We start from the raw sequence: 22,553 nt of genomic DNA, 5'->3' as shown, positions 1-22,553 counted from the left end.
GTCACGTACAGACACAGAGAAACAGCGGCATGAGCGCAATAAGACTTGACTAAAAGACTTGTGAAGGCGCAATAGTCGAGATTTCTTTCCCCGACTAATCGAATAGTCCGTTTGAGAGACTGACACTGCTGTTCACCTGCAAAAGCAATGATGCAAACTGATGTTTAGATTATTCATCATGCTTAATAATTTCCGGGAAGTCACTCATACAGTGTGTTTAAAAAATAATTAAATCCAACTAATCAAATGAAAAAATCTAATTGTGCAATCAAACAAAGCCGTAGTGGAAATACTATATATTAGGGGTGTAGCAACTGACAATGTAATAATAACAATAAAGTAATAATTTGTTAAAATGTAATAAATTGTCCCTCTGACTGGGTCAAAAATGCAGTGAAATCTATTAATGATGGTGTCATAATATTGACTAATAATGTAAATAATGTAATAAGAATAAGAAGAAATGCCTAATTATAAAAACATGTTACACCGCTTATGAAGTAATAATATTAATAATACTTCTTTTTTATTTGATTTGATTTATTTGATCATTTTAAAATGCCAGCAGTCCAGCAATTTACTACATGAACAGCTCTTGTTCCATTTTCAAACCATTTAGAGGGACATTTTTATTATATTTAGACAAGTTATTGCATTATCAGCTGCTGCAAGGGGGCAGCAAAACTGTCACTGTAGTGCTGTTGTGTCTATATTTTCCAATGTCTTTCAGTGGGGCTGCTGCTAAATGCAAATGCATGTAAGAGAGAGGAGACTATTTAAGATTTACTAGGCAAACCCACTTACACACCTGCAGGCCTAGTCGATCCATACTGGGTCAATAAGATTAGCATTTCACAGAGAGAGGACACATAAACAGCTCATCAGGGGGAAACAACATGCATTAGAGGGACCATCTCATAACTGGAAGGTCACAGAGTTTGATCCCTGTAACAGCTAATGTGTCCGTCCCTGCTGAAGCGCCCTCCTGCTCCTGCTCGACCTTACTCTCTGACAGCTGCAGTGAAAAGCATGCAGAACATCTATGTGTGTCTCAGTGGGATATGCAAAGAAACACCTTTTTACGCAGTGTGTAAGAAGCTCTAAATTCCTGAAACAATTAAGATAATTAACACGAGTACATCTGATGCGGGATTTCATCTAGCTAAATCTGGATAACACAGAAATATGAAAACAAAGGCTCACTGGTGTGTTTGTGGCTCTTACAGGTTAATTGTGACAGATGGATTCGTTTGGTATGGTGAATGAGCTTTGAATATGCCCTGAGTTTGAATGAAACTCAATTAAAGTCCCTGTCATAATCAATACAAGCTGGCCCTCAGGTCGCCAGCTGCCATCGTGATCAAGCTGCTGTTTGTCTGCATGAATACAAACACACACATTCATGCCTACAGGCACACACACACACACATATAAACACACACACAGACAGACAAAGAGACACACGCAGATTGGAGTTTTAGATCTACAAACGTTTCTGGGAGGCAAAGCTGCTCTGGAGGCAGAAAGAATCTTATTGGTTGAGTTAAATGTTGATGGGCGGAGCCAAAGAAACGTTAGACTGAAGCCCGGAGAACTGGTCGTGGGAAGACGGACTCTTTTGACTAAATTGATTCTTTTTTCAACAGTAGTGAATCAAGTCAGGATTGGTTTGAGTCTCAAATTTCTTAGCCAAATGACAGTTTCATACGCTCAATAATGGTTGATTAAGTGAACTGCTAACCCACTGAGCAAACAAATCACTCACATTTGTACCGAGTCTTTTGACCAAAAGGTGGCACTGCCTTTGTTTGTTCACTTTAAAGTCATTCAAATGAACCACTGATAGCCAAAGTTATCTCGGTTAGCTAGTTAGCCTAGCTGACCTTCAACGCTGATGATGGCTTATTGCTGAAACGCGTCCGTCGTTTGTGCTCTATAGCTGCCCATTTAATTAAAAAGACAAAAGGACATTATGAGTGCTGGCTTTTCTTTCTTCATTAATTAATCTTTGGCTGTGCACCTAAGGAGGATTTTTTGATCAAGTTGTGCTCGCACTTGGCGGAGTTTGGACATAGCCTAGCTGACCTTCCAAGTTCAAACTATACTTTCAAACTAGGCCATACTAGCCTATAGCTATCTAGGTAAGCTAGTTAGCTAGCTGCCGACCATACAAGATCATGAATGTAATGGTTATGAACGAATAAAAAAAATAAGTCATTGCAATTTATGTTTTTTACTTATATTATTCCTTCCATTTGCCAGTTAGCTAACTTGCACTCAAAAAATTGTGGTCCTTTGGCTCCGCCCACTGTGGTTAAACTAGGACCAATATTTCTGCCTCCAGAGCAGCTCTGCCTCCGAGTGTTTGTATAACTAAAATTCCAATCTGCAACATACACACACACACACACACACAAACACACACACACACACACACACACACACACACACACACACACATTTACATCCACACCATTAGCTGCCCTGTACATCTCAGATGTCCTTCATGGGTGACATGTGCGGGGCCTGAACAAGAAAGGGAGGAGACATGGAAGAATGGAGGAGAGGAGAAGGAGTGAGGGAGGGGGAGGGAGAGAGGGAGGAGGACCAGGAGGGAGAAGGGGGGAGGGGGGGGGGGGGGGGGGGTTGGTCCAGGAGGAGGCCAGTGACAGGCAGGCTGTCAGTCGAGGCCCACAGCGCCAGGCTCACTCATCCCAGCGGGGTAATGGCTGTATAACTACAATCTGCTAATCCCGCAGGCTGGCAGAGGCCCAGGGGAGTAAAACCAGCCTCACCAGTACGACTGCCAGCTCCCGCACCAGCTGGCCGGGCCTGCCAGCCTGACCGCATCACTGACTGCCACTCTCCCATGCTAACAGGCTCGTGGAGGCAGAGTGCTTTCAGCTGATGATGAAGCGTGGGAAGCGTGTGAGCGTGCATGCGTGTGTTTCTTTGTGTGCTTTAGGGCGTGTGTGTGTGTGTTTAAGTGGAAGCAATGCGTTCATATGATGAAAAAGGAAGAGTGTGTGTGTGTGTGTGTGTGTGTGTGTGTGTTGTGCTATCCTTGTGAGAATCGCTTTGAGTTTTAAAGTTGCAACATTTTTGTGAAGTGAGGTCATTTTGGCCGGTCCTCACTTCTTCAAGGAGCTAGTTTTGGGTTAGGACTTGGGTTTAGGGATAAGATTAGAATTAGGATTAGGTTTAGGTTAATTAGGTTTAAGATTAAGGTTTTAGGGTTTAAGGATTGGGTTTAGGGTTACAGTTAGAATTAGGATTAGGTTTAGGATAGGGTAAGGGTTAAATTTAGGCATGTAGTGGTGAGGGTTAAGGTTAGGGAATGAATGTAATCAATGGAAGGTCCTCATAGGTATAGTAATACAAATGTGTGTGTGTGTGTGTGTGTGTGTTCCCATGTGTCCACGTTTGGGTGTGTCTAGAAGCAATGCATTCAGATGATGAAACAAGACAAGCGTGTGTGTGTGTGTGTGTTTGTATGTGTGTTTATGTCCAACCATTACTTCTTCCATAACTCCACTCTCCAATGTAATTAGTGAACTGTCAAAAAGCTGCCATTACAGTGTGTGTGTGTGTGTGTGTGTGTGTGTGACTGGTCCGGTCATCCATGTGTGTAAAGCCCGGTCTCAGGGGAACATTTTCATCAGTTGAGTAAATACACATCATTCAGTAGGTACCATGTGCTCAGTGGCGCTTTGCCATCGAGTGAAAAACACACACTGCTGTTACACTCCTGCTGCAATATCTTGGAAACACTGGTGTGTTCACTCCCAAAAGGAAACAGAGAATAAGCTGTTTTCTAACACGCCTATGTTTGCATAAGTCACTGAGGCAATTTTTGGAAACATATGCCGAATGACATCACACGGTGACATCACCAAAACACCCGATCTGGTGACAAAAAAAAACTATTTTAGCAGAGGGGAGGAGTGAGAAGACACAGAATGGGAACACAGTGTATTTTCGGCAGCATCTGTACTCAACAGCTTGGCCTATTTATGATTTTGCTCAAAGACTGTAACGTAGTATAGAGAGCGGCGTCTGGCTGTGGTAATAGGATTTAACAGGAAGTATGGCGTGACCGGCGAAGTGGTGGGGTGGCGGAGGGTGGGGGGTCGAGCGCAAAAAGGAGGCGCGACGGCCGTTGGCCCGGGCTGCAGATAAACCCATTCTCAACCCTGACAGCGGAGCCTAAGACTCCAGCACAACAGAATAAATATCGTTCACCCAGCGAGAGAGCTCAGAGGGATAAGTCGCTCTGAAATGTTTAGAGGCAGATTATATTAGGGAGATCTGGATGAATGAGCGCCCAATCTGAACCGTAATCCATTTCGATAAATGAATTAACACAGCATACACACACTTGAATAAATGCATATAAGTGACAAGCACTCTCCTTTAATCTTTTGATTTGATTTGATTTTTTTTTTTACAGTCAAGGACACATGCTGATGCCTAAGCATTTTCTTTGAAGCCCCCTCTACACCATGATTTACGGTACTGTGTTATTTTTATAGGGACGATCAATCTTTGGCATCCGGCACCTGCAATAGGCCTACGCAGTCTAAATATACTGCATCTGGATATGCTCCACTGGCCAAATATGGACCCTGCAACCCATTGGAATTCAATTTGCCGTTGAAAATGGCGCACAAAATGCATGCTGACTCTAGCGAGGTTGCTGAGAGTAGCTACGGTGGTGATATTTCAGCCCTAAACCAATCAAAGCTAACTGCATTAAAATAATCCTGTGGAGTGCACTCCTCAGATGGTGTGCACGTGTGTCTGTGTGCACGTGCATGTGAATCTGCATCGCTCTCCCACATGTCTACGTCTCTCTGAATGTGGGCGCACATACATGTCTGTGTGCCTTTGTCTGTGTGTGCGTGTGAATTCATCGCCCTTGCAAATGCGGCTGTGTCTGTGTATGAGGCTGTACATATGTGCATTTGTATATTGCCATGCGTGTGTGAGTGTGTGTGTGTGTGCATGTGTTTGGCAAACAGACAGGCTGCATGCAGCACTTTGAGGTCATTCCAATGTCAGGCTATCCCCAGTGGATGCGAGCTTCTTGTAAACAGACGCTGGTTTCTCTATCGCGCCTCCATCTTGACATCAATAGCTGTCCAGAGCATGCTCTCAACCTCTGTGGTGAAAAATCCTTATTGACAGACGCAAGAGAAACTCGCTCTTGAATGCAGGACCAAGTCTTGTTTGATGAAATTTGAGGGCTCAAAATTGGCATGTTTTGGGGTAAGACGTGCCATTGGTCATAATTAGACATCATAGAGGCTTAATTGATGAATTTTGAGGACTCAAAATTGGCATGTTTTGGGGTAAGACGTGCCATTGGTCATAATTAGACATCATAGAGGCTTAATTTTTTACTCATGATCGTATCAAGCCAAGAAATCATGGTGAAATCCTTCATTTTAAAACTGCTGATACAGTATATCAATGTAAATATCTATCACAGGGTTTTCCTCAGCATGTGAAGTGTCGACTTTGGGACAGAAAGAGGTCCAGAGACCTGAGGCATAGTGATGAATTTAAGTGCTGTGTTTTAATAAAAATCGCCATTTTATTTTTCTCAAATCCACAAAATTCCAAGGATTTTCAAGGCCCGTGGGAACCCGGAAACATGGTTCTATGCCACTCAAATGGCACTAACACTGCCTGGGTTTTACCCACTGGGGCCAGCCATGCTAAACAAGGCCATGGTACTGTAAGGCACTTTGGTTAAAAGCATCCACCAAATGTTATGTGTAAACAGGCACACTAGGAATTACTAGTATCTAAAAGCATGGTATTCCCAAATGAACCCAGGTTCTCTGTGTGCAGTGATAAAGACACTTACTATGTAGAAAGCCGTTGGCAGAGCAAATCTCCACCAACACTGAACAATTCTTCAATTTGCAAAACTGCAGGCTCCGTAATGGTTTACATGTGCTTATCATTTGCCTTACGGGTTTGATTTTCCCACAACATACAGTATCACGTGAATTCAGTGCTGTTCAGCAGCTGACTTGGAAGTCCTGGATGACAGACTTTCCCAACAGCAAATTAATGCAACATAATAGTTATGGCTAAAACCGATAATCGTCTAATGGCGGAAATCCAAGATCCGGATGATAATCACCAAAATCGAATTAACTGATCCGAGATATCTTGTACATACAACATACAGACAGACAGGGATGGAAACACAACCTTCCAACTCCATTGACAGGGGTAAAAAAAGATTTATTAGACAGGATAAATCGTCTAAAATGACCAAAACATATCAACTAAGATAGGTTTTTATCGGGGTCGCCCTGTGTGTCGCCCTGTCAACAGAACCTGCTCCCCAAAGATCACCTGTCTTCACACTACTGACCCAAGCAGCACTTCTGCATTCTGATATGTAGCTTATTATTGCTTCGCAGACCTTGCAATAAACCTATGTCTATTAAAGCTGTGAACTGTGCCAGGTTGTTAGCACATAGGCCTAGGTGTGTTATATGAGGTGTCAACAGTCTTGTTTAGTGCTGCTATTCTTGGTTGCCCACTAGAGACATACAGGGCCTATAGCAGTCCATAGATTGGGAAAACACTAATTCTCATAGGAATTAACACTGGTAGCTATAGAGACCTACACAGGCATACACTCCAGAGGCTACATGCCATCCTGTACACAGTAACACATGCACAATGCCTGGCTGTGTGTGTTGATGTGTGTGCGTGTGTGTGTGCATGTGTGTCTATGCATGCGTGAGGTCGCGTGTGAGCAACAGAGGGCCACTCCCATGCCGTTCCTCCTCACTAAGCCGACTCTGACCTCAGTCTGAGACCCAACATGCATTAAAGAACAGCACAAAAGAGCTTTGACGGAGGGTGTCACTCCGCTTTCACTCACGCTTAACAAATCTGCCGGCACAACCCAGCGGCCCTGGCATGCAGCGCTCAGAAAACAGCGCTCTGTGAAACGTCTTGCCTGGACTCAGAGCGATGCCACCCTGCCAACTGGCACCAATTAAAGATAGGTGGAGAAAGAAGGACATCGGGCCATTCACAGTTCACAATGAGCTTCTACCCTAAACCCTTGTACAGAACAGAATGGTGCACAAGAATGTTGTTATGTCATGCTAATCTGAAATAAAAGATCTCGATAGGCTTATTAGCTAATAATACTTGGCAATTTTCTCGATGACAGGATAAGGAACAAACAATTCAACAAAAATAAATAGCTGTGTGTTACTTGTAGCTAACCAGATAACAATCAAACCCTCAAGCGTTCCACCTGTATTCTTCTTCAAATCTAACAGTGTAACACAGACTCAGCCTTGAGATTAGTCATTCCCTGTTTTTTCAGTGCCTGTGAAGCATGTGGTGTGTATGTGTGTGTGTACAGCGTGTGTGTGTGTGTGCACTGTGCACGCATGATACATTCACTTGCTGGCAACTGGTTCCTGAATGCCTGTGTGTAGTGCTGAATCAGCAGGTCCCACGGTAAGGAAGAGAGAGAGAGAGAGAGAAAGAAAGAGAGAGAGAAAGAGAGAGAGAGAGAAAGAGAGAGACAGAGGGAGGAAACACTTCAGTAAGCTCCCATCAGCAGGGTTAGCTTCCCTGAAATGCATTAATTATAATCAGCTCCACCTCATGGTCCCTTCATGACACACAGACTGCCCAGTCTCATTTTTATTCTGTTTTTTACATTTACATTTTAGCCATTTTTAAGCTCTACCCAGGGACTTGCAATGCTTGCAGCAGTAGAATAAGCTGTACTCCCTAGATCAACAACATCACAAGTAACCAATAGTAAGGAGTGCAAGTCTCAGAGCCATAGTGCCTCGACTGTATACCTGAGACCCATTAATGAGAAGTAGTAGAAAGAGAAATCAGAGCAAGGAGCGAGGCAGCAGGGATTTTGTGACAACTTCAAGATAAGAGCATATTAGTGCAAGCAGAGGATGATATGGGAGAGCGGATACATTATCATTATATATCGAATATGCCTCTGTGTTTAGTGACCTGTGCACATATACTGTAGCTTAGCCTGTGAAGAAAAGGGAAATGGTGCGACAAGCAACTGTGCTCCTGTCACTATACTGCCAATACCGATCAATAATTTTCTTTCAAGATTTATGGAGTGGTAGTAATGGTATCCTTGGCTTTTAGTGGCTTGGACAATCACACTCCTTACTATTGTTTGTTTGTTCTGTTGTTGCTCCATTTAAGCTTATCCAACTCATTATAAGTCACTGTGGGTGATATACAGTAGCATGTAACACCAGCACACTAGGCTACTGTATATTATCTAAAAGAACAACTTCTAGGTGTTATTTACACATGCTATTGGACTCAGGTCTAGTAATTCCAGATAGTAACAGTAAAAGTATCTTTGCTGGCTGACAGTCAGAAGCTTCACTGGTTGGTTACCCTGTGAACAGTAGTAAAGCCAGAAACCCCTGAGCTTAATTCTCACAGTAATTAATGACCCAGTGCCTGGCTGGGTTGTCCATCACTGGCTGCCATGGCGACGGACTGTTTGAGACGGGGAATCGAACAAATGGACCTGGAAATAGAAGGACCGAAACTAGGAGTGGGGACCTCTTTGCCAAAAGAGAACTGTGTGATTGATTGAGCATAATGGATATGGTTACATTTAAAGTAATGATATATGACATTTTCATATAGATACATTTCAATAGGCTACACTCTATCACTGATTGATATAATACAATTGTGATTCAACAGAGTTTGCTGTTATTGCTAAATTTGCTGTTCTAAACAAAGAGAGTCTGATAGATCTTTCCTGGGAAAAATCCGTTGGCGCACAGGAAGTGATGCATTTTATATTTCTGGGTAGTTAGCATGAGTAGCGATAGCCACCATGGCTGAACAGACAAAGAAAAGAGCGACACCTACAGAAACTCAAACTTCATCAATAGAAAATCACCCACACTGCTTGATTGACAGGTGATCTGTGGGAAGTGCAGTGCAGAAACAAAACAGCAACGAGTGCTTAGCAGCAAAGACGTCGCCGAAAAAACAAAAAAAAGAAAAGAAGAAAAGAAAAGAATCACTTTAAAGGTCACAAGTTGGGCAAAATCAAATGCTAGACTATTACTTATACAGACGTATGTGTATTTCGACTTCTTATGTAATCCATGGATTTCTGTCTTAGCCAATCAGACATCATGCATGACTATGGGCTGTTGTCTCAGCCAATCAGACAGCAAGTTGTGATCCCTACCCAGGCAATTTGACTATTTACACACTGAATGTCTATGTAATATGTTATCCAATAAAATAAATCCCTTTTCCTCTTTGTACAGTGGAGTGTGTTGGATTTTTCATCAAACACTACAGCCTTAAAAAGCAGACTGGCACTGAGCCAGGCTGGAGGCAGCCATGAGAAACAGTGAGCTGCTGTGGGCCTGATTTAGTCCCCTCGCCGATGGAGAGGACTGACAAGTGCAGAACTGGCAACCTCCCCCCATGGCCCTGTGGGAGATCTGTTGGGGAGAGGGGGGGGGGGCAGGTCATGAACAGCGTCCCTGACTGCTATAGGCCATATGTGGAAAGTGGAGAGTGATGTCCCTGCTTTAAAAGCAATATGAAGGGACAGTGATGCTGGATACACCGACCTCAGTGAACAAGTGCCTTTCTAACACATGATGCGTGCTACACAGAGCGCTTTGCAAATGTAATATCAGCCGTGGGACAAGTAATATTTGCAAATAATCATTAGTGTCTGTCTTATAAAGTGCTCATTGTATCATACGGGTGGGCCAGTGTAAGGCAATTTGTGAGTCAATGAAAAGTATACTAATTGGACTTTTAAATACTTTCCTGCGACTGTCTGAATTAGAGTTTGGGCGATATGGGTTTTTGAAGCCTGATACAGATGCCAATGTTTCCAGATTGAAGCTGCCAATTGCTGGTATTTTGTGCTGATAGTCATTATCTTTTAATTTGACCATTTTCATGCCAAAAATTATAAGTAATCAGTGTTTCCCCCAGACTTTCATTATTGGCAGGGTGGAAAAGCTTCTGAATTGTCATTTGTACCATGTGACGCTAAAACTCTCCACTGAAATCCATACTAATAAAATTCGTCTTGGTGGGTTTGCAGGGTGAGGCAGGTTTCATTGCAGCTTGTATAGACTGCCGGCCTTGAAGCTAGTTGAGTAAAACCAGATCCTCACCTCCGTCATATCATCATATTTGATTTTTATTAAAAGGCCAATATCGCCAAACCAACATGTCAGTGAAACCCTAGTCTAAATTTTCTGGTGCTTACTGTATCGTCCTTATCAGGTAAAACAAACAATAATTATTTACCCTATTTGACCAAAGTCTGGTAAGATTATTAGCCTGTTTTAGTAGAAAGCGCCAAGTCAAACAAAGTGAGAAAAGCCTAACACAAGTAGAAAGGTAAGAGAGGCAAACACATTTGTATTCCCAGACCAGCTGTGAAAACCCGGATGGGGAATATGAATGAGTAGCACTCTTCCCCTCAACAACTATCATCCGTATCGCTGCCTTTGAGACCGTGGCACTGCGGTTGCACTGGGCAGCTCCCAGGTGGGAAAGTGTGTAAGTGTATGAATGAGCTGTGGGGATGGTGCTGAAAAAAGAGCATGCAGGCTCAGCAAAACCATTCCCAAGGTAAATACAGGTAAAAGAGAGGCCGATATCCTGAAAGGCATTTACTCCACCCGTCTGTCTAGGGGTCGACTGAAGCTACCTCACATCAAATCTAAAAAAGTCTGCACTCTCAACTACAATTCGCACCCGTGGCTCCAAGCAAAAGCTATAAAAAACTGCAGTGTGTCAGAAGTCGTGCTACAGTGCGTCTTTCCGTTTGTGGAGCGTCGCTAACGGCTATAAATGATTCTGTGGTGCAGACAGGCCAGGAGGAGGGGAGAGTTGCCATGTCATCTGCCTGCAAACTCCTCAGCAGGTCCGCCGAGTATTCTGGGATGGCAGGTTGGCGGCGTGCCAGCGGTGCGTAATGTGTAGAGAGAGAGAGAGAGAGCCATGTGCAGAGGGCAGGGGAGGCGGATGTCGCTCTGCACTCATCATGACACACCGAGGAGAAGGATAAGATCGGAGAGTTACCCTTGACTGCAGCCCCGAGGCGAAATAATGCTGACAAATCACAAATGGAAAGAGATACTTCATTTCTCATGCTGTTCCTGCCATAGCAAATATCATAGGCTCAGATACGTAAAGAATAGGGATGACTTCATTTTATCCGTTTAACCTTTCTTAAACCAGTTAGTCCGACTGAGATAAAGATTTAATTTTTTCAAGGCAGACTTGGCAAAGACAGCAGCATCTAGACAAATGTAAAAGTTGCAGAAAAAACAATGTACGACAATGTCAAAAATCAAAATACAATAGAAATCAGATAAAAAGGTAAGAGCAAAGTCAAAATCTGCTATGTAAGAACTTCAGACGTCTCCTATGAGACAAATGGTTTTGTCAGAGTTTCCTATACTTTTTCTCCTTTTATGCTTTAAACCTGAAAAATTTAAAAGGCGCCTCAGTGATAGAACAGGCCTTGGTAAAGGACCAGACAACAGAATTACGATGCAAGTCCGTCTTAAAACGATCACTGGATGAAATCTCTTTTAAGGATAACAGTGAGCAACACAATCATCCCATTTACTCCATACTATATCCAATCCAATCGCTTCTATAAACAGCCTTCTCAAGATGGCCGCCAGGCTTTAATTAAGCACTTATCAGTGGCTTATTATCCTTCAGCCCATGATTATCATCTAGTTAGGGATCGGAGCCACTTCTAAGTCTATCTAGAGTATTCGTAATTAGTGTGAGTCACGTTGTTTTTCAAGTGTCTGGGTCTGCAGTCTGTGATCGTTAAGCACATGTCTATGGAAATAAGGCACGAACAAATAAAACCCGTACAATTCTATCAGCGTAAACCTCTATCAGTCTATCTGGCGCTCTACAGGGGTGGCCCTGGATCTGTCCCTCTGGGCTCCAGTCATGCCTCTTTTGCTTGCTAATGGGACCCAGACAATGGAGCCTTATTCTTATCTGTCACAGTGGCTTGGATAGGAGGGGTGGGGGGGGGCGTTACAGGGCAGGAATGGACGGCGGAGCTGTCCAGCTGGCTGATAATGAGGTCCGCACCTCCTTTCTGCCACCACCCCCCCCGCCCCCTACTTCTCTGTCCCCTTGTGTGTCAAAGGGTTCACAATAGGTTGGTAATAAGGAGGAGGGGCCTGCGCTTCTGCACGCACGCCGCCTTTGTGGCTGGAAAACGGTGGGTGGGGAGCCAATGGAGAGGGAGAGAGATCTGAAATATTGTGCTATTCCCAAAGCCCAGTGGGGCCACACAGCCTCGTAAAAGATAACAAACCAGCACTCAGAGCTCAGGTGGCAGCAGCAGCCCGTGGTCATCTATTCTAGAGGGTCGTTACCTGGACCTGATAGCCCAGATGGAGGCCCCCGAAGTCACGAGGCTGTCGGCTGTAGGTGCCACAGCTACCAGCTAAAGTGGGGTTTTAAAAGTGAAGCTGAAGCTGGGAGCAGCACTGATCAATCACACGGCTTCCTGGTGGCCTCAGAGCAGGAGGTGTTAACGGTGAGGCAGATGGTGGAGGTTTTTCTCCTGACAGCTGAACTGATGCAGGTGGTTCAGAGGATAAAGATGACTTTTGTTATTGTCCTTATGAAGTGTCACAGGAGTAAGGGAGTTCGTGATCACTGTTGTCCAATGACCCTGTTTGTTTACTCTGGTAAATATACATCTATACAGCAGCTCATGTACAATTCCATAGGTAGTTTATGGATCTAACTGCCTGGGTTAGGGGTCAGTTCTCTGAAGATGCTGAAGGTCTATACACTTATGGTAGTGTGTAAGGTGCTTTGGATAAAAACACCAACCAAATGGCATTATGCTAAACAGTTTCTGTAATTGTTAACCAAACGTCTAAAAGGCCAAACCTGGAATGAGAAAGCCACACCACTTAGCATCTCACTTTAAAGTAATAATCTGCAACATTTTTATCGAAATAAATATCCTCTAGATTGCCAACTGATATAATTCAATAGTATTTCGATCTATACGCAGCTAATGGAAGCAGAATCTCAAATTTCATTGACAAACAAATACAAGGAAAAAGACATTGAAAAATAGTTTTGTTTATGTTTATTTTAGATGGATACATAGCTTGAAAGTCATATTGTGCAGCTATGACCAGTTATAAGATACTGGCATCTTATGGCAGTTTAAAACTACTCAACCATTCTGTTAACCAATATTTTACCTATTTTACCTATTTACCTATTTTAACTATTCTTTTGTCACATACAGAAACATTTAAACTGTATTTTCTCAACCATTTTAGTGGCAGTTATAGGACTGGTACTAGTAGTAGTAGTGCTTTATTGTGTGCAGAAATTGTTTATTACTGAAAAGGAAGAATCAGGACATCATGGCTCCCATAGCCAGAACAGGAAACAACAGTAATGGTTAAATATTCACTTTTATGCTGTGCTGCATAACACCCCCTTACAGTTGTGTAAACAGAAGAGCATTTACATTTTTATGTTAAATTTTATTTAAATGATGCTGTTATCCTTAGCGACTTATAATGAGTGCAGCAGTAAAATAAGCATCCGCTCCTAGATGATGAAAATTACAAGCATCCAATAGCCGCAGCGAATATTCCAGTGTGACGCATGAATGATCATTTAAGAGAGAAGTGCTAGGAAATAAGAGTTAAGGAGAGAGGAAGAAGGGATTATTTTTTCAAGAAAGACCAAGCAGAAGAGGTAGAATGAAGAATGGGGATATAACTCAGTAAGGAGAGGGTGGCAGGAGGAGCAGGATGTCAAGGCGTTTGAAGGAAGTCTTGCCTTGGCACATAACAAGCCGTGTGTGTGTGTGTGTAGGTCTCTGTCTTTATTGCTCAAGTCATCATTTAATCATGACTGCTTGCGTGCAACATACAATCCCAGAGAGGAGTCAGTCCGGTCTGCCTCCCCACTGTCCCACAACATCTCATCTTCTAGAACCAGCACACTGCACTTCAAACGAAAGCACTGGTCCATAGCTTCCCACAACGCTCAAACACGGACTCCTACATCTACTTCTATAAGAAAAAGACCTATGGGATTTGGGCCACGCAGCTTGCAAGACCGATATAGTGCCAAAAATAGAGCACTTTGAGTATGATCGAGGATGCAAAGAGATACTGCAAGCATGACCAGGCAGGACTCTGTGTTTGCATTTTTCCAAGGAGCTCATGTGATCCTGATCCTTGAAAAATTAAGAGGCACAGGAGGCACAGAAATTTAGGAGCATGATGTCCCAAAAGTTGTTGAAAACAGCCATTCCTATCGTAAATCTCAAGTGGTACATGTGATCCTTTTTTAGTTTTATAGGTGGCGTAGGCTAAGTTTAATGTAGGAGCATATCGTTGCTATCACAGAAAAGAATATGGTCAATGGAATTTGGTGTTTTTCCATTTTCTTACTTTTATTGAAAGTTTACATGAGTTTCATAGCCCTTAGGCCCTTGAAACTCATTAAAACCCCATTACATACTTTCCAAATACTTGGGTGTCGATTAGAAAAATATCCCTTTTTCATGTCTAAAAGAATGTACTATTTGCAGATATGCGTTTTTCTGACAAAACGCAGTGATATTCTACTGAAATGGCTGCACTGTAGGATCCTGCAGAGGCACTTTAGTCTCTTGTACTCAACATCGATGCTGTAACTCTAACTCCCGGCCCGGCCGCTGACGGAGCCTGCACCACCCTGCTGCTGCTGCTGCTGCTGGCCTGAACATGGTGACAAACCCCCTGTGACTCAGACAGTCGTCGACCCCTGCCAGATCAAATGAGCTCCCACAGTGCACCAGACTTCAGTCGCCCTCGCCATCTCCGCACACGCTGCAGTCCCGTCTACAAACAGGGGTGTGCAGTTGTGACTGGGCTTTGATTATTTAGAAATCTAACAGGTACGCATTGGTTTGTTGTTATGGGCTGCAGGGGTGCTGCTATGAATTCTGAGGCTCCTTGACAAGATGTGACACTGGGCCTTCCCATCTCAATGCATCTAACTTAGTACAGTATTACCTCACCTCTCTAAAGGAAACCCTAGAAGTTGGGGCCCCCTGAAAGTACCTCCCCTTTCCACCCATTGGCAGGGCCCCTGATGGCCTGCATGTGATTCCAAAAATCATTCTTCAAATATAACTTGATCGCATAAAACAGAGCAAACACAATATCTTATCACTCCCTGCAAGGCCAAAAAGAGTTTTGCGGAGGGCCATATTTGGCTGGTGGACACTATTTAGGGATGCTCTGGTCTCTAGCATCCTATTTGGATCCCCTATTTTTCTGATGACCTGTCTATTCCTTATATTTGGAGGAGAGGTGAGAGATACCATGACTCTGCCCGCGTTAAAGCCTGCCAAGCTACTGTCATCCATCCTAAATATAACTGTAAATCCTGTTAGATATAGTGGAGGACAGACGCATCCAGGAAACAAACCTTGGATGGAGGAACTGTGTCTCTGCTTTCTGATTGTCTCTTCTCTCTCTGTACGTTCTGCTATTTCCAGTTCTAGGATAAGCCTAGCAGCATACTGCGGGATGATGGGATGATGTTTTTGAGCCTTCCTTTCTGGACATCGGCTTAATTCCCCTCTGCTTTTTCAACTGTGTTCCTCCTACATCCCAGCTATTTGTCTGTCGAAACACCTCACATGTTCTGTTTGGAGAGATTTTCAAGATAAATGTGAACTCGGTATTTTTGTTTTTCTTGTCAAATATGATTAATCTTTCTGGAGCAGATTAAACGCTCATACTCTGCTAAATCTATTGGGGCAGGGTTAAGTTTTCACCTCGGAGCAAAGCTGCTGGATTACCTTTGCCTCGATGGGGATTTTAACTCATTTTGAACTATAAACATCAGCACCGGGGGATCCAAAAAGGTGGAATCAACTTTCTACTTGCATATACATCCAAAGTCTATAGAATACCAGGTCTAGATAACGGCAGCAAGATCATAAAGTTTCCTCAACGCAGACAACAACTCAAAAGTTTGTGAATTATGAGACCAACGCTGGAAACAGAAATTGTTTTGGGTCGAACAGGCAGGTTGGTCATGTAGAAAGCTGGTCCCATGTCACTTCATGTGCTGTTTACTTCCATAAATCACAACTCAAGCTTGTAATCTGTAGACCTCCGGGAAACCTCAGAAGCTATCTACCATAATTCATCATGTCATATTTATCAGTTCTTTCTATTGGACTATTATTCAGGCAGAACTTCAGCCGAATGGACGCAGGGATTCTTTCAGCTATCCCATTTTAACAGATTGATAGTAAATCAAAATGAAATGTAAGTGAAATGCAACACGTCTCTCAAGATTTCTCAAGACATTTTCAGGATGTCTTTTTGACACGTCTGGAGATGCAGATTTTAGACATCTGAACACATGAGATGTCTTGAGATGTCTTCACTAATGTGTCTTAAGACATTTAAACACGCGTCTCAAGGCATCTCAAGACAGTGATGCCTGTGTATATACTGTACATACTTCAGGATGATTTATGATGCAGTGGTAGCTTTGATATTGCTGTAAATTAAACACTTGCAAAACATCATATCATATGCATCAAACAACCCATCCATATGGATGATGTCAAATATGGAAATTGATTTCACAAGGATTTTAAACTTCAAAGGACAGCGGTCCACCATAATGACACTTCACTCCAGGGTTTCATGCAGAATTGATGATTTCCTCATCTGCTTTGTGCCAGTGATAGTTTGCCTATTGGGTAACAATATCATTGCTTCTAAAATTGTTTACAACTACACACTAAAGGTTTAGCATAATTCAAATCTCACTCAATATGAGACCAGAATATACAGTATATCACTAGGTCAAAACCTAATTTCTCCAGAAATAATACATTTTTCAGGAATTAAGAAAAACAGCCTTATTTTTTAGATTGGCGACCATGCATTTTTTGAATTATACAGTGGGTTTTGAAACAGCCTCATAAGCCTAAGGGTCATAAAATTTTCTCAACCCAGAGAAAGACCGTGTAATCCTTTAATTCCAGTAAAAACATGGGAATCACCAAAATTGAAGTCATGTGGTCTTCACCTGGACGACAGCAACATGTTCTAAATACCTCGTCTTCTTTATGTAAACGGTGACTTTTTGCACATCGAGCGCACCGCACAGCCGCTGCGTGACGATCAGCTTTATATGGATGTGTGTCACTGCAGCAGATTTCGACTTGCAGCAGAATCCCTACGCTACTCCTCTCCTCACGCCTCCTCCACTTTCCATTGGTGGAGTCAGAGACAAGAAATTAACTAGGTCAATGAGATTCCTTCGTATTCTTCCAACAGCGAGCCACGGGAGAGGAGAGGAGAGGAGATGAGAGGAGATGAGAGGAGAGGAGTAGGTATGAAGGAGAGGTGAGAAGCAGAGTGGAGGAGGGGGGGGGCGATGAGGAGCTGCTTCAAAGCCTCCATTTCTTCTTCTGAGACCATGTGTAGTCGGAGCAGGCGAGGAGAGCAGGCAGCTACTCTGACATGAAATGCATGACGTCTGCAGTGACTCTCCTTCAAGCATTGCTGTCATTGTTGACTTATTAGGAATGCGGGCATCTCCCTCTCTTACCCATCTTGTAGTGATACACAAGGAAACCACATATGCGTCACTGTGATACGACAGCAGCAACAGACTGGAGACACTTCTGGATCTAAACTCAATGGCTACGTTTGCATGCGCACAATAATGCTCTGATTAAGACGACACAGTTTACATGATTCTATAAAGAAACACCTAATAATCTGGTTTACATTATCTGGTTATTGGAACTATTCAAAAGGAAATAACAAAAGACTCACAGAACATGAGCTAGATCACAAACTACACATGTGCAACTTGATCACACTTAAAGTAAAAATCAACATTTTCGTATATATATATATATATAAATAAATGTTGATTTTGATACTCTGTACTGGCAATTGTTATCATACAATAGTGATTCAACTTATACCCAGTTCATGAAAGTTTTGAAGAAGAACTGGGTAGTGCAGCAATGACAGCTTAGCACAAAAGAGAAATATGCAGGTGCCATACTGGCTTTTTTTTGCATATTGTCCTCATGGAGTCTGATGTCAAGCGAATCCCGCTGCATGTCAGCTGAGGAAATCCGACAGGAACACGAGACGTAGCCGGAACCCAGTGAGCAGGAAGGATTATCATTTCTGCCTTAATGAAAGATGAACTTATCACAGGGTAGTGGTGACAACTAATAAATCACCTGATGCTTGCGTTATGCACAGTGACATTTCATTAGTTCCGTTTCATTACACGTATCAGTAGGCCTTTCTTCAAATGCCAGCGGAATGAAGTCTCTCGACCAATCACTGCGCTCGCTATTCGCTTCCACACTGACCACACACAAGCAGCAGCAGCAGTAGCAATTTGCCCCGCAGGCCAATAACAACAGAAGGTCCTGTCAACCAGCCCTCCTAAACTGTTTAATAACAGGTCTGTAAGCCGTGGCCGTATCACAGGCAGGCAGGGCCTACAGCCATCTGATTACAGCCACTCTCCGCCTCTCTCTCTCTCTCTTTGTCTCTCGCTCTTTGTCTCTCTCTCTCTCTCTCTCTCCTGCTCTTCCCCCTTTCAGAGAGTGCTGAAACATGCCAGGCCGTTTCATAACAGGCCTTCTTGTTGGATTAATCCGTGCAGGGGTGCCAATCCCTGGGCCAGAGTCACGCTGCGTAGCCTCCGATAGCAGAGCACAGGGACCGGGACAGGAGGAGAGACACGATGGGCGTCCCACAAGGCTTTAAAGGCCAAAGCTGGGCTCTATTGCACATTTACTTGTTTGTGTATTCTATATATGTGTTATTGCTCAACTTCATCCATGAATTCTATTTATTAAGGAGTGGTTAGGGTTAGCGGGGAGAAGGAAGAGGCACCTCTAGTGGGTAATGTATCGTATTTGTGATGCTAAAGCAGAGAGTGTTAAGGAGAACCCAAATATGAGCCTGGATGATGCGTGTTTTTCTCCAGGTTACATTACAGCTGGGTCACAACAATTATATCAGAACGGGGAAGACAACAACCTTTGAGTCCAGTTGAACAACATTCTTATAAGTAAAGCGTGCTCCTCCTCTCTCCTGGGCAGGGAGCGACTGTCACTGAGATTTATCTCTCCGGCTGAGCAACTCTGTGAGCGGAGGGCAGATTTTTAGATTTAGTTATTTAAATTTATCCCTAACTAAATGGTTTTGACATATCCGTAAGCGCTCCTATCATCCCTTGCTATCAACAATAAAACAAATAAATAGGCTACCTACTGTGCCTTATGAATTTCACAGAATTAAAGACTTTAAAAAAATGAGCACTTGCTTATTAAATCCTGGACAAGAAATACGGCCTATTTATCAGTGAACTGCCCCGTGCAACAACACAATCTTATATTCTTCTTCTAATGAGAGAATATTGGGGTGGTGCATTGTAAAAGAAACACCTCTGGTAGGGAGGGGGAAGAGAAATGACGCCACGTGACGCTGGAGTGCAGATCCAGAGACGGTCTATGTTTTTCTGGGACAAACCTCGGGGGAACACAGAAGAATCTGCAATCATTTGGAGCAGCCTCTCTCTCACCCTCTCTCTCCCCCCCCCCCCCGCTCTTCCTCTATGTGTGAGAGGGCCTGCGTAGGTTCTGCGTATCCCAAAGGCTAGAATACCGCTCAGGGTTGGGGGGGCCCATTCCTGCTGGGGCCACCCATAATATAAGTCTGTGCGGTAAAGGTCCTGTAGTCTTGGAGTGAGCTTGTTCGTAGTGGTCGTACTGGGACAGTCTCTCTGCTTTAGAGTGCAGTACAAATTAAGAACACCTCATGTGGAGCACATTCTCACTTCAGTCGTACCGTTCACCTATCACATTCTCCCCAAAAGGTTAACCGTGTCAAACGACGACAACAAAAACTGGAGTCCGTATTTGCTGCATTAGCAAATCCAAACTAGACATGGATTTTCTGTCTTGGCTCCAGCATGTGCGGCCAGGTCAGGTGCTGCTGATAAGTTGTCTTTGAAAATACCAAATACCAAATAGTTAACTTATATTCTAAACAGTTTGAGAATATAGATTTTCAAGCAGCAGATATTTTTCCTTAGTGACTTATTTGGAGAGGAGACAAGAGCCAAGAGATATGGAAACACAAGCTGGGAATCAAACCAATGGCACACATGACAGTCAAGGCAGCAGTGTCATCCTTTTGCCAAGCTAAAGCCACATCTCCATACTGGCTGGTCTGGCATTAGCCTACTTTCTCTCTGTTGCCAGACGACATGTTACCTGCTGCTGTCAACATCCATTAGTCTAAGCTAGCTGAACCCAAGCGGCGCTGAGAATAGCCTCGCCTCATCTCATTATCAATGAGAACACCTTACTTCACTGCTATCAAAGTAAACACTCTCTCTGTTGAGATACATGTGTGAAGAGTGGCAAAGTAATAGTTAATAGAGGAAAGGTCTGGACACAACAGCTACAGCACACCTGAGAACTTTTAACTGCTGCTTATGATAAATAAATAATAAAAACAGAAGTCACTGGTTCGAATTCACTGACCAGCTCGGAAAGTCTGGGTGGAAAATGTGAACGAATACCGCTCTCCCCTCCCTCAGCAACTACCCAGTCAAACCCTTGAGCAACTGCTCAGTGGCCAATAGTACAAGACTACAGTAGTGCTGAGTAGCTCCCAAGTGAGAATGTGCAGTTTGTCCCCTCCCTCCTTCTGCAACTATTCCCCCAGGATGCAGCTGCAGATAAGAACGCAGTCTTAGTCAACTTGCCTGGTTTAGTAAGACATGCAAATAGACTAAACTTGCTCCGATAATCTTTGTACGATTACACAGAGCAGTTGTTTTGAAAGAGCTCTGAGGGAACTGTTAAGTGATTGACGAAATTAATTCGCTGCAGTGACCCCCGCTGATCAGGCCAGTGATCCCCATTGATTTGAAATGGCATCGCATTAACTGAAAATTGCCTTTGTCTGTATCCAGTGCAAACAGTTAAGAGGCGCACAACACTGCCTAGCATCTCACAGCAGGCTGGAAATGCATCCTGGGCAAAGAGGACTGACTGCCCGCCATCATTCGCATCTTTACTGTTATCGTAATCACATTCAGCACTGTTGTCGTTTTCAATGCTGTTATGATCACTGCCAAAATTGTCATCATCACTCTCAACACCATGGCTACTGAAATAATCATTATTCACTGCCAGGCTGTAACAGATTCTGCAGCCAATGTTATTTTTCATTCTCTGTGGCATTTTTCCCTTGCTGCAAATCAGTGGATTCTTTGTATTTTTTTCTGCCTTTGTCTTGTACACTCTACACTAGACAGCCACCATGTACTAAGATAAAAACATGACTTTATGTACATTAAATCAAATGTTTAAGGAGTCTGCAGGTTCTGTCTAGGTCCAGCAGCAGACCAGCAGCAACATCCTGCCATGCAGCATCTCCATTAAAAGCCTCTCACCTCTTTGGCCCTCTCCAGCTCGTTGTGCAGTGCCTGTTTGGAAATCTCCACCTCGATGATCTTCTGTCTGAGCAGCTCGTTCTCGTCCTCCGCCCTGCTGCGTTTGTCCTCCACGCTCTCCAGCTCGTTGTGCAAACGCACCGACACGTCTTTGGCCACCTGGGTTCACACAGTACAAGCAGATAATACAACATGGGTCCGTGAATATTTTATAATACATGGCTTTAACATGCATAATGCGCCATTTATAGGCATACGCATAACATAATCTGAATGCATATGCACACACACATACACACACACTAGGGTTAGGCTGATATTGGACGTGAATTAAATGTTGGATATCATCCAATCAGTGTTGTCCACCTCTGATATGATAGATGTTCCTCCCTGATCACAGCTACATAAAATCTGCAAAAAATATATCTTCTTTGCACATTAATTCATTCATTTTTCAACTATGTTTTTTGTAAACTAATTCTTCATTCAAAAGCTTAATGAAGAATAAAATTCTGGGGGAAACACTTGGGGGAATACTTGTAATCTTTTGTCATGAAAACAGTCAAATTTACAGATACTGAATATTGACACAAAATATTGACTATCGGCGACTTCAGTACGAAGATATTGGTATCGGCCCTCAAAAACCCATAAAGGTTGAACCCTAAAACACACATACAAACAGTCACATAGACATACACACACCCACACATTCACACACACACCCACCCACACACACACGCTCGCAGACCTTCAGGTCCTGCTCCAGGTTCCGGAGCAGCTCTCCGTCCACGTGTCCGGTCTGGGCGACCCGCAGGCTCTTCTGCTCGGCCTTGCGAAGGCGGTACTGCAGGATGCGGCAGTTCTTGTTGGAGCGGTCAAGCTCCCGCCGCAGCTCCTGCAGCTGGTACACCTCCTCCTCCAGGTAGCTGTCCCGCACCTCCTCCATCTCCGCCCGCAGCTCGTCCACT

General features: G+C 43.5%; 1 protein-coding gene across 2 annotated transcripts in view; it reads right to left on the bottom strand.

Annotated features, from left to right (window-relative positions):
- Positions 1 to 22,546, bottom strand: part of LOC139651647 (microtubule cross-linking factor 1) — a 58,142-nt gene extending 35,596 nt beyond the window's left edge. The window contains exons 1-2 of one of the 2 annotated variants that reach the window (XM_071528649.1): positions 22,334 to 22,546; positions 21,583 to 21,741 (exon numbers count right to left, since the gene is read on the bottom strand). In XM_071528649.1, coding sequence (XP_071384750.1) covers positions 21,583 to 21,741; positions 22,334 to 22,531 — 357 coding nt within the window. In that variant the 5' untranslated portion in view covers positions 22,532 to 22,546. The remainder of the gene's footprint in view (positions 1 to 21,582; positions 21,742 to 22,333) is intronic. The other variant, XM_071528650.1, reaches the window with a different exon arrangement.
- Between the last annotated feature and the right edge of the window lie 7 nt (positions 22,547 to 22,553).

Source organism: Centroberyx affinis, unplaced genomic scaffold (genome assembly GCF_046629955.1).
Source record: "Centroberyx affinis isolate AG114_WGS23_722 - 3 ecotype Tasmania unplaced genomic scaffold, CSIRO-AGI_Caff_v1 ptg001696l_1, whole genome shotgun sequence".
Taxonomy (NCBI): domain Eukaryota; kingdom Metazoa; phylum Chordata; class Actinopteri; order Beryciformes; family Berycidae; genus Centroberyx; species Centroberyx affinis.
The sequence above is the reverse complement of the archived record's forward strand: the minus strand, read 5'-3'. Positions and strand labels throughout refer to the sequence as shown.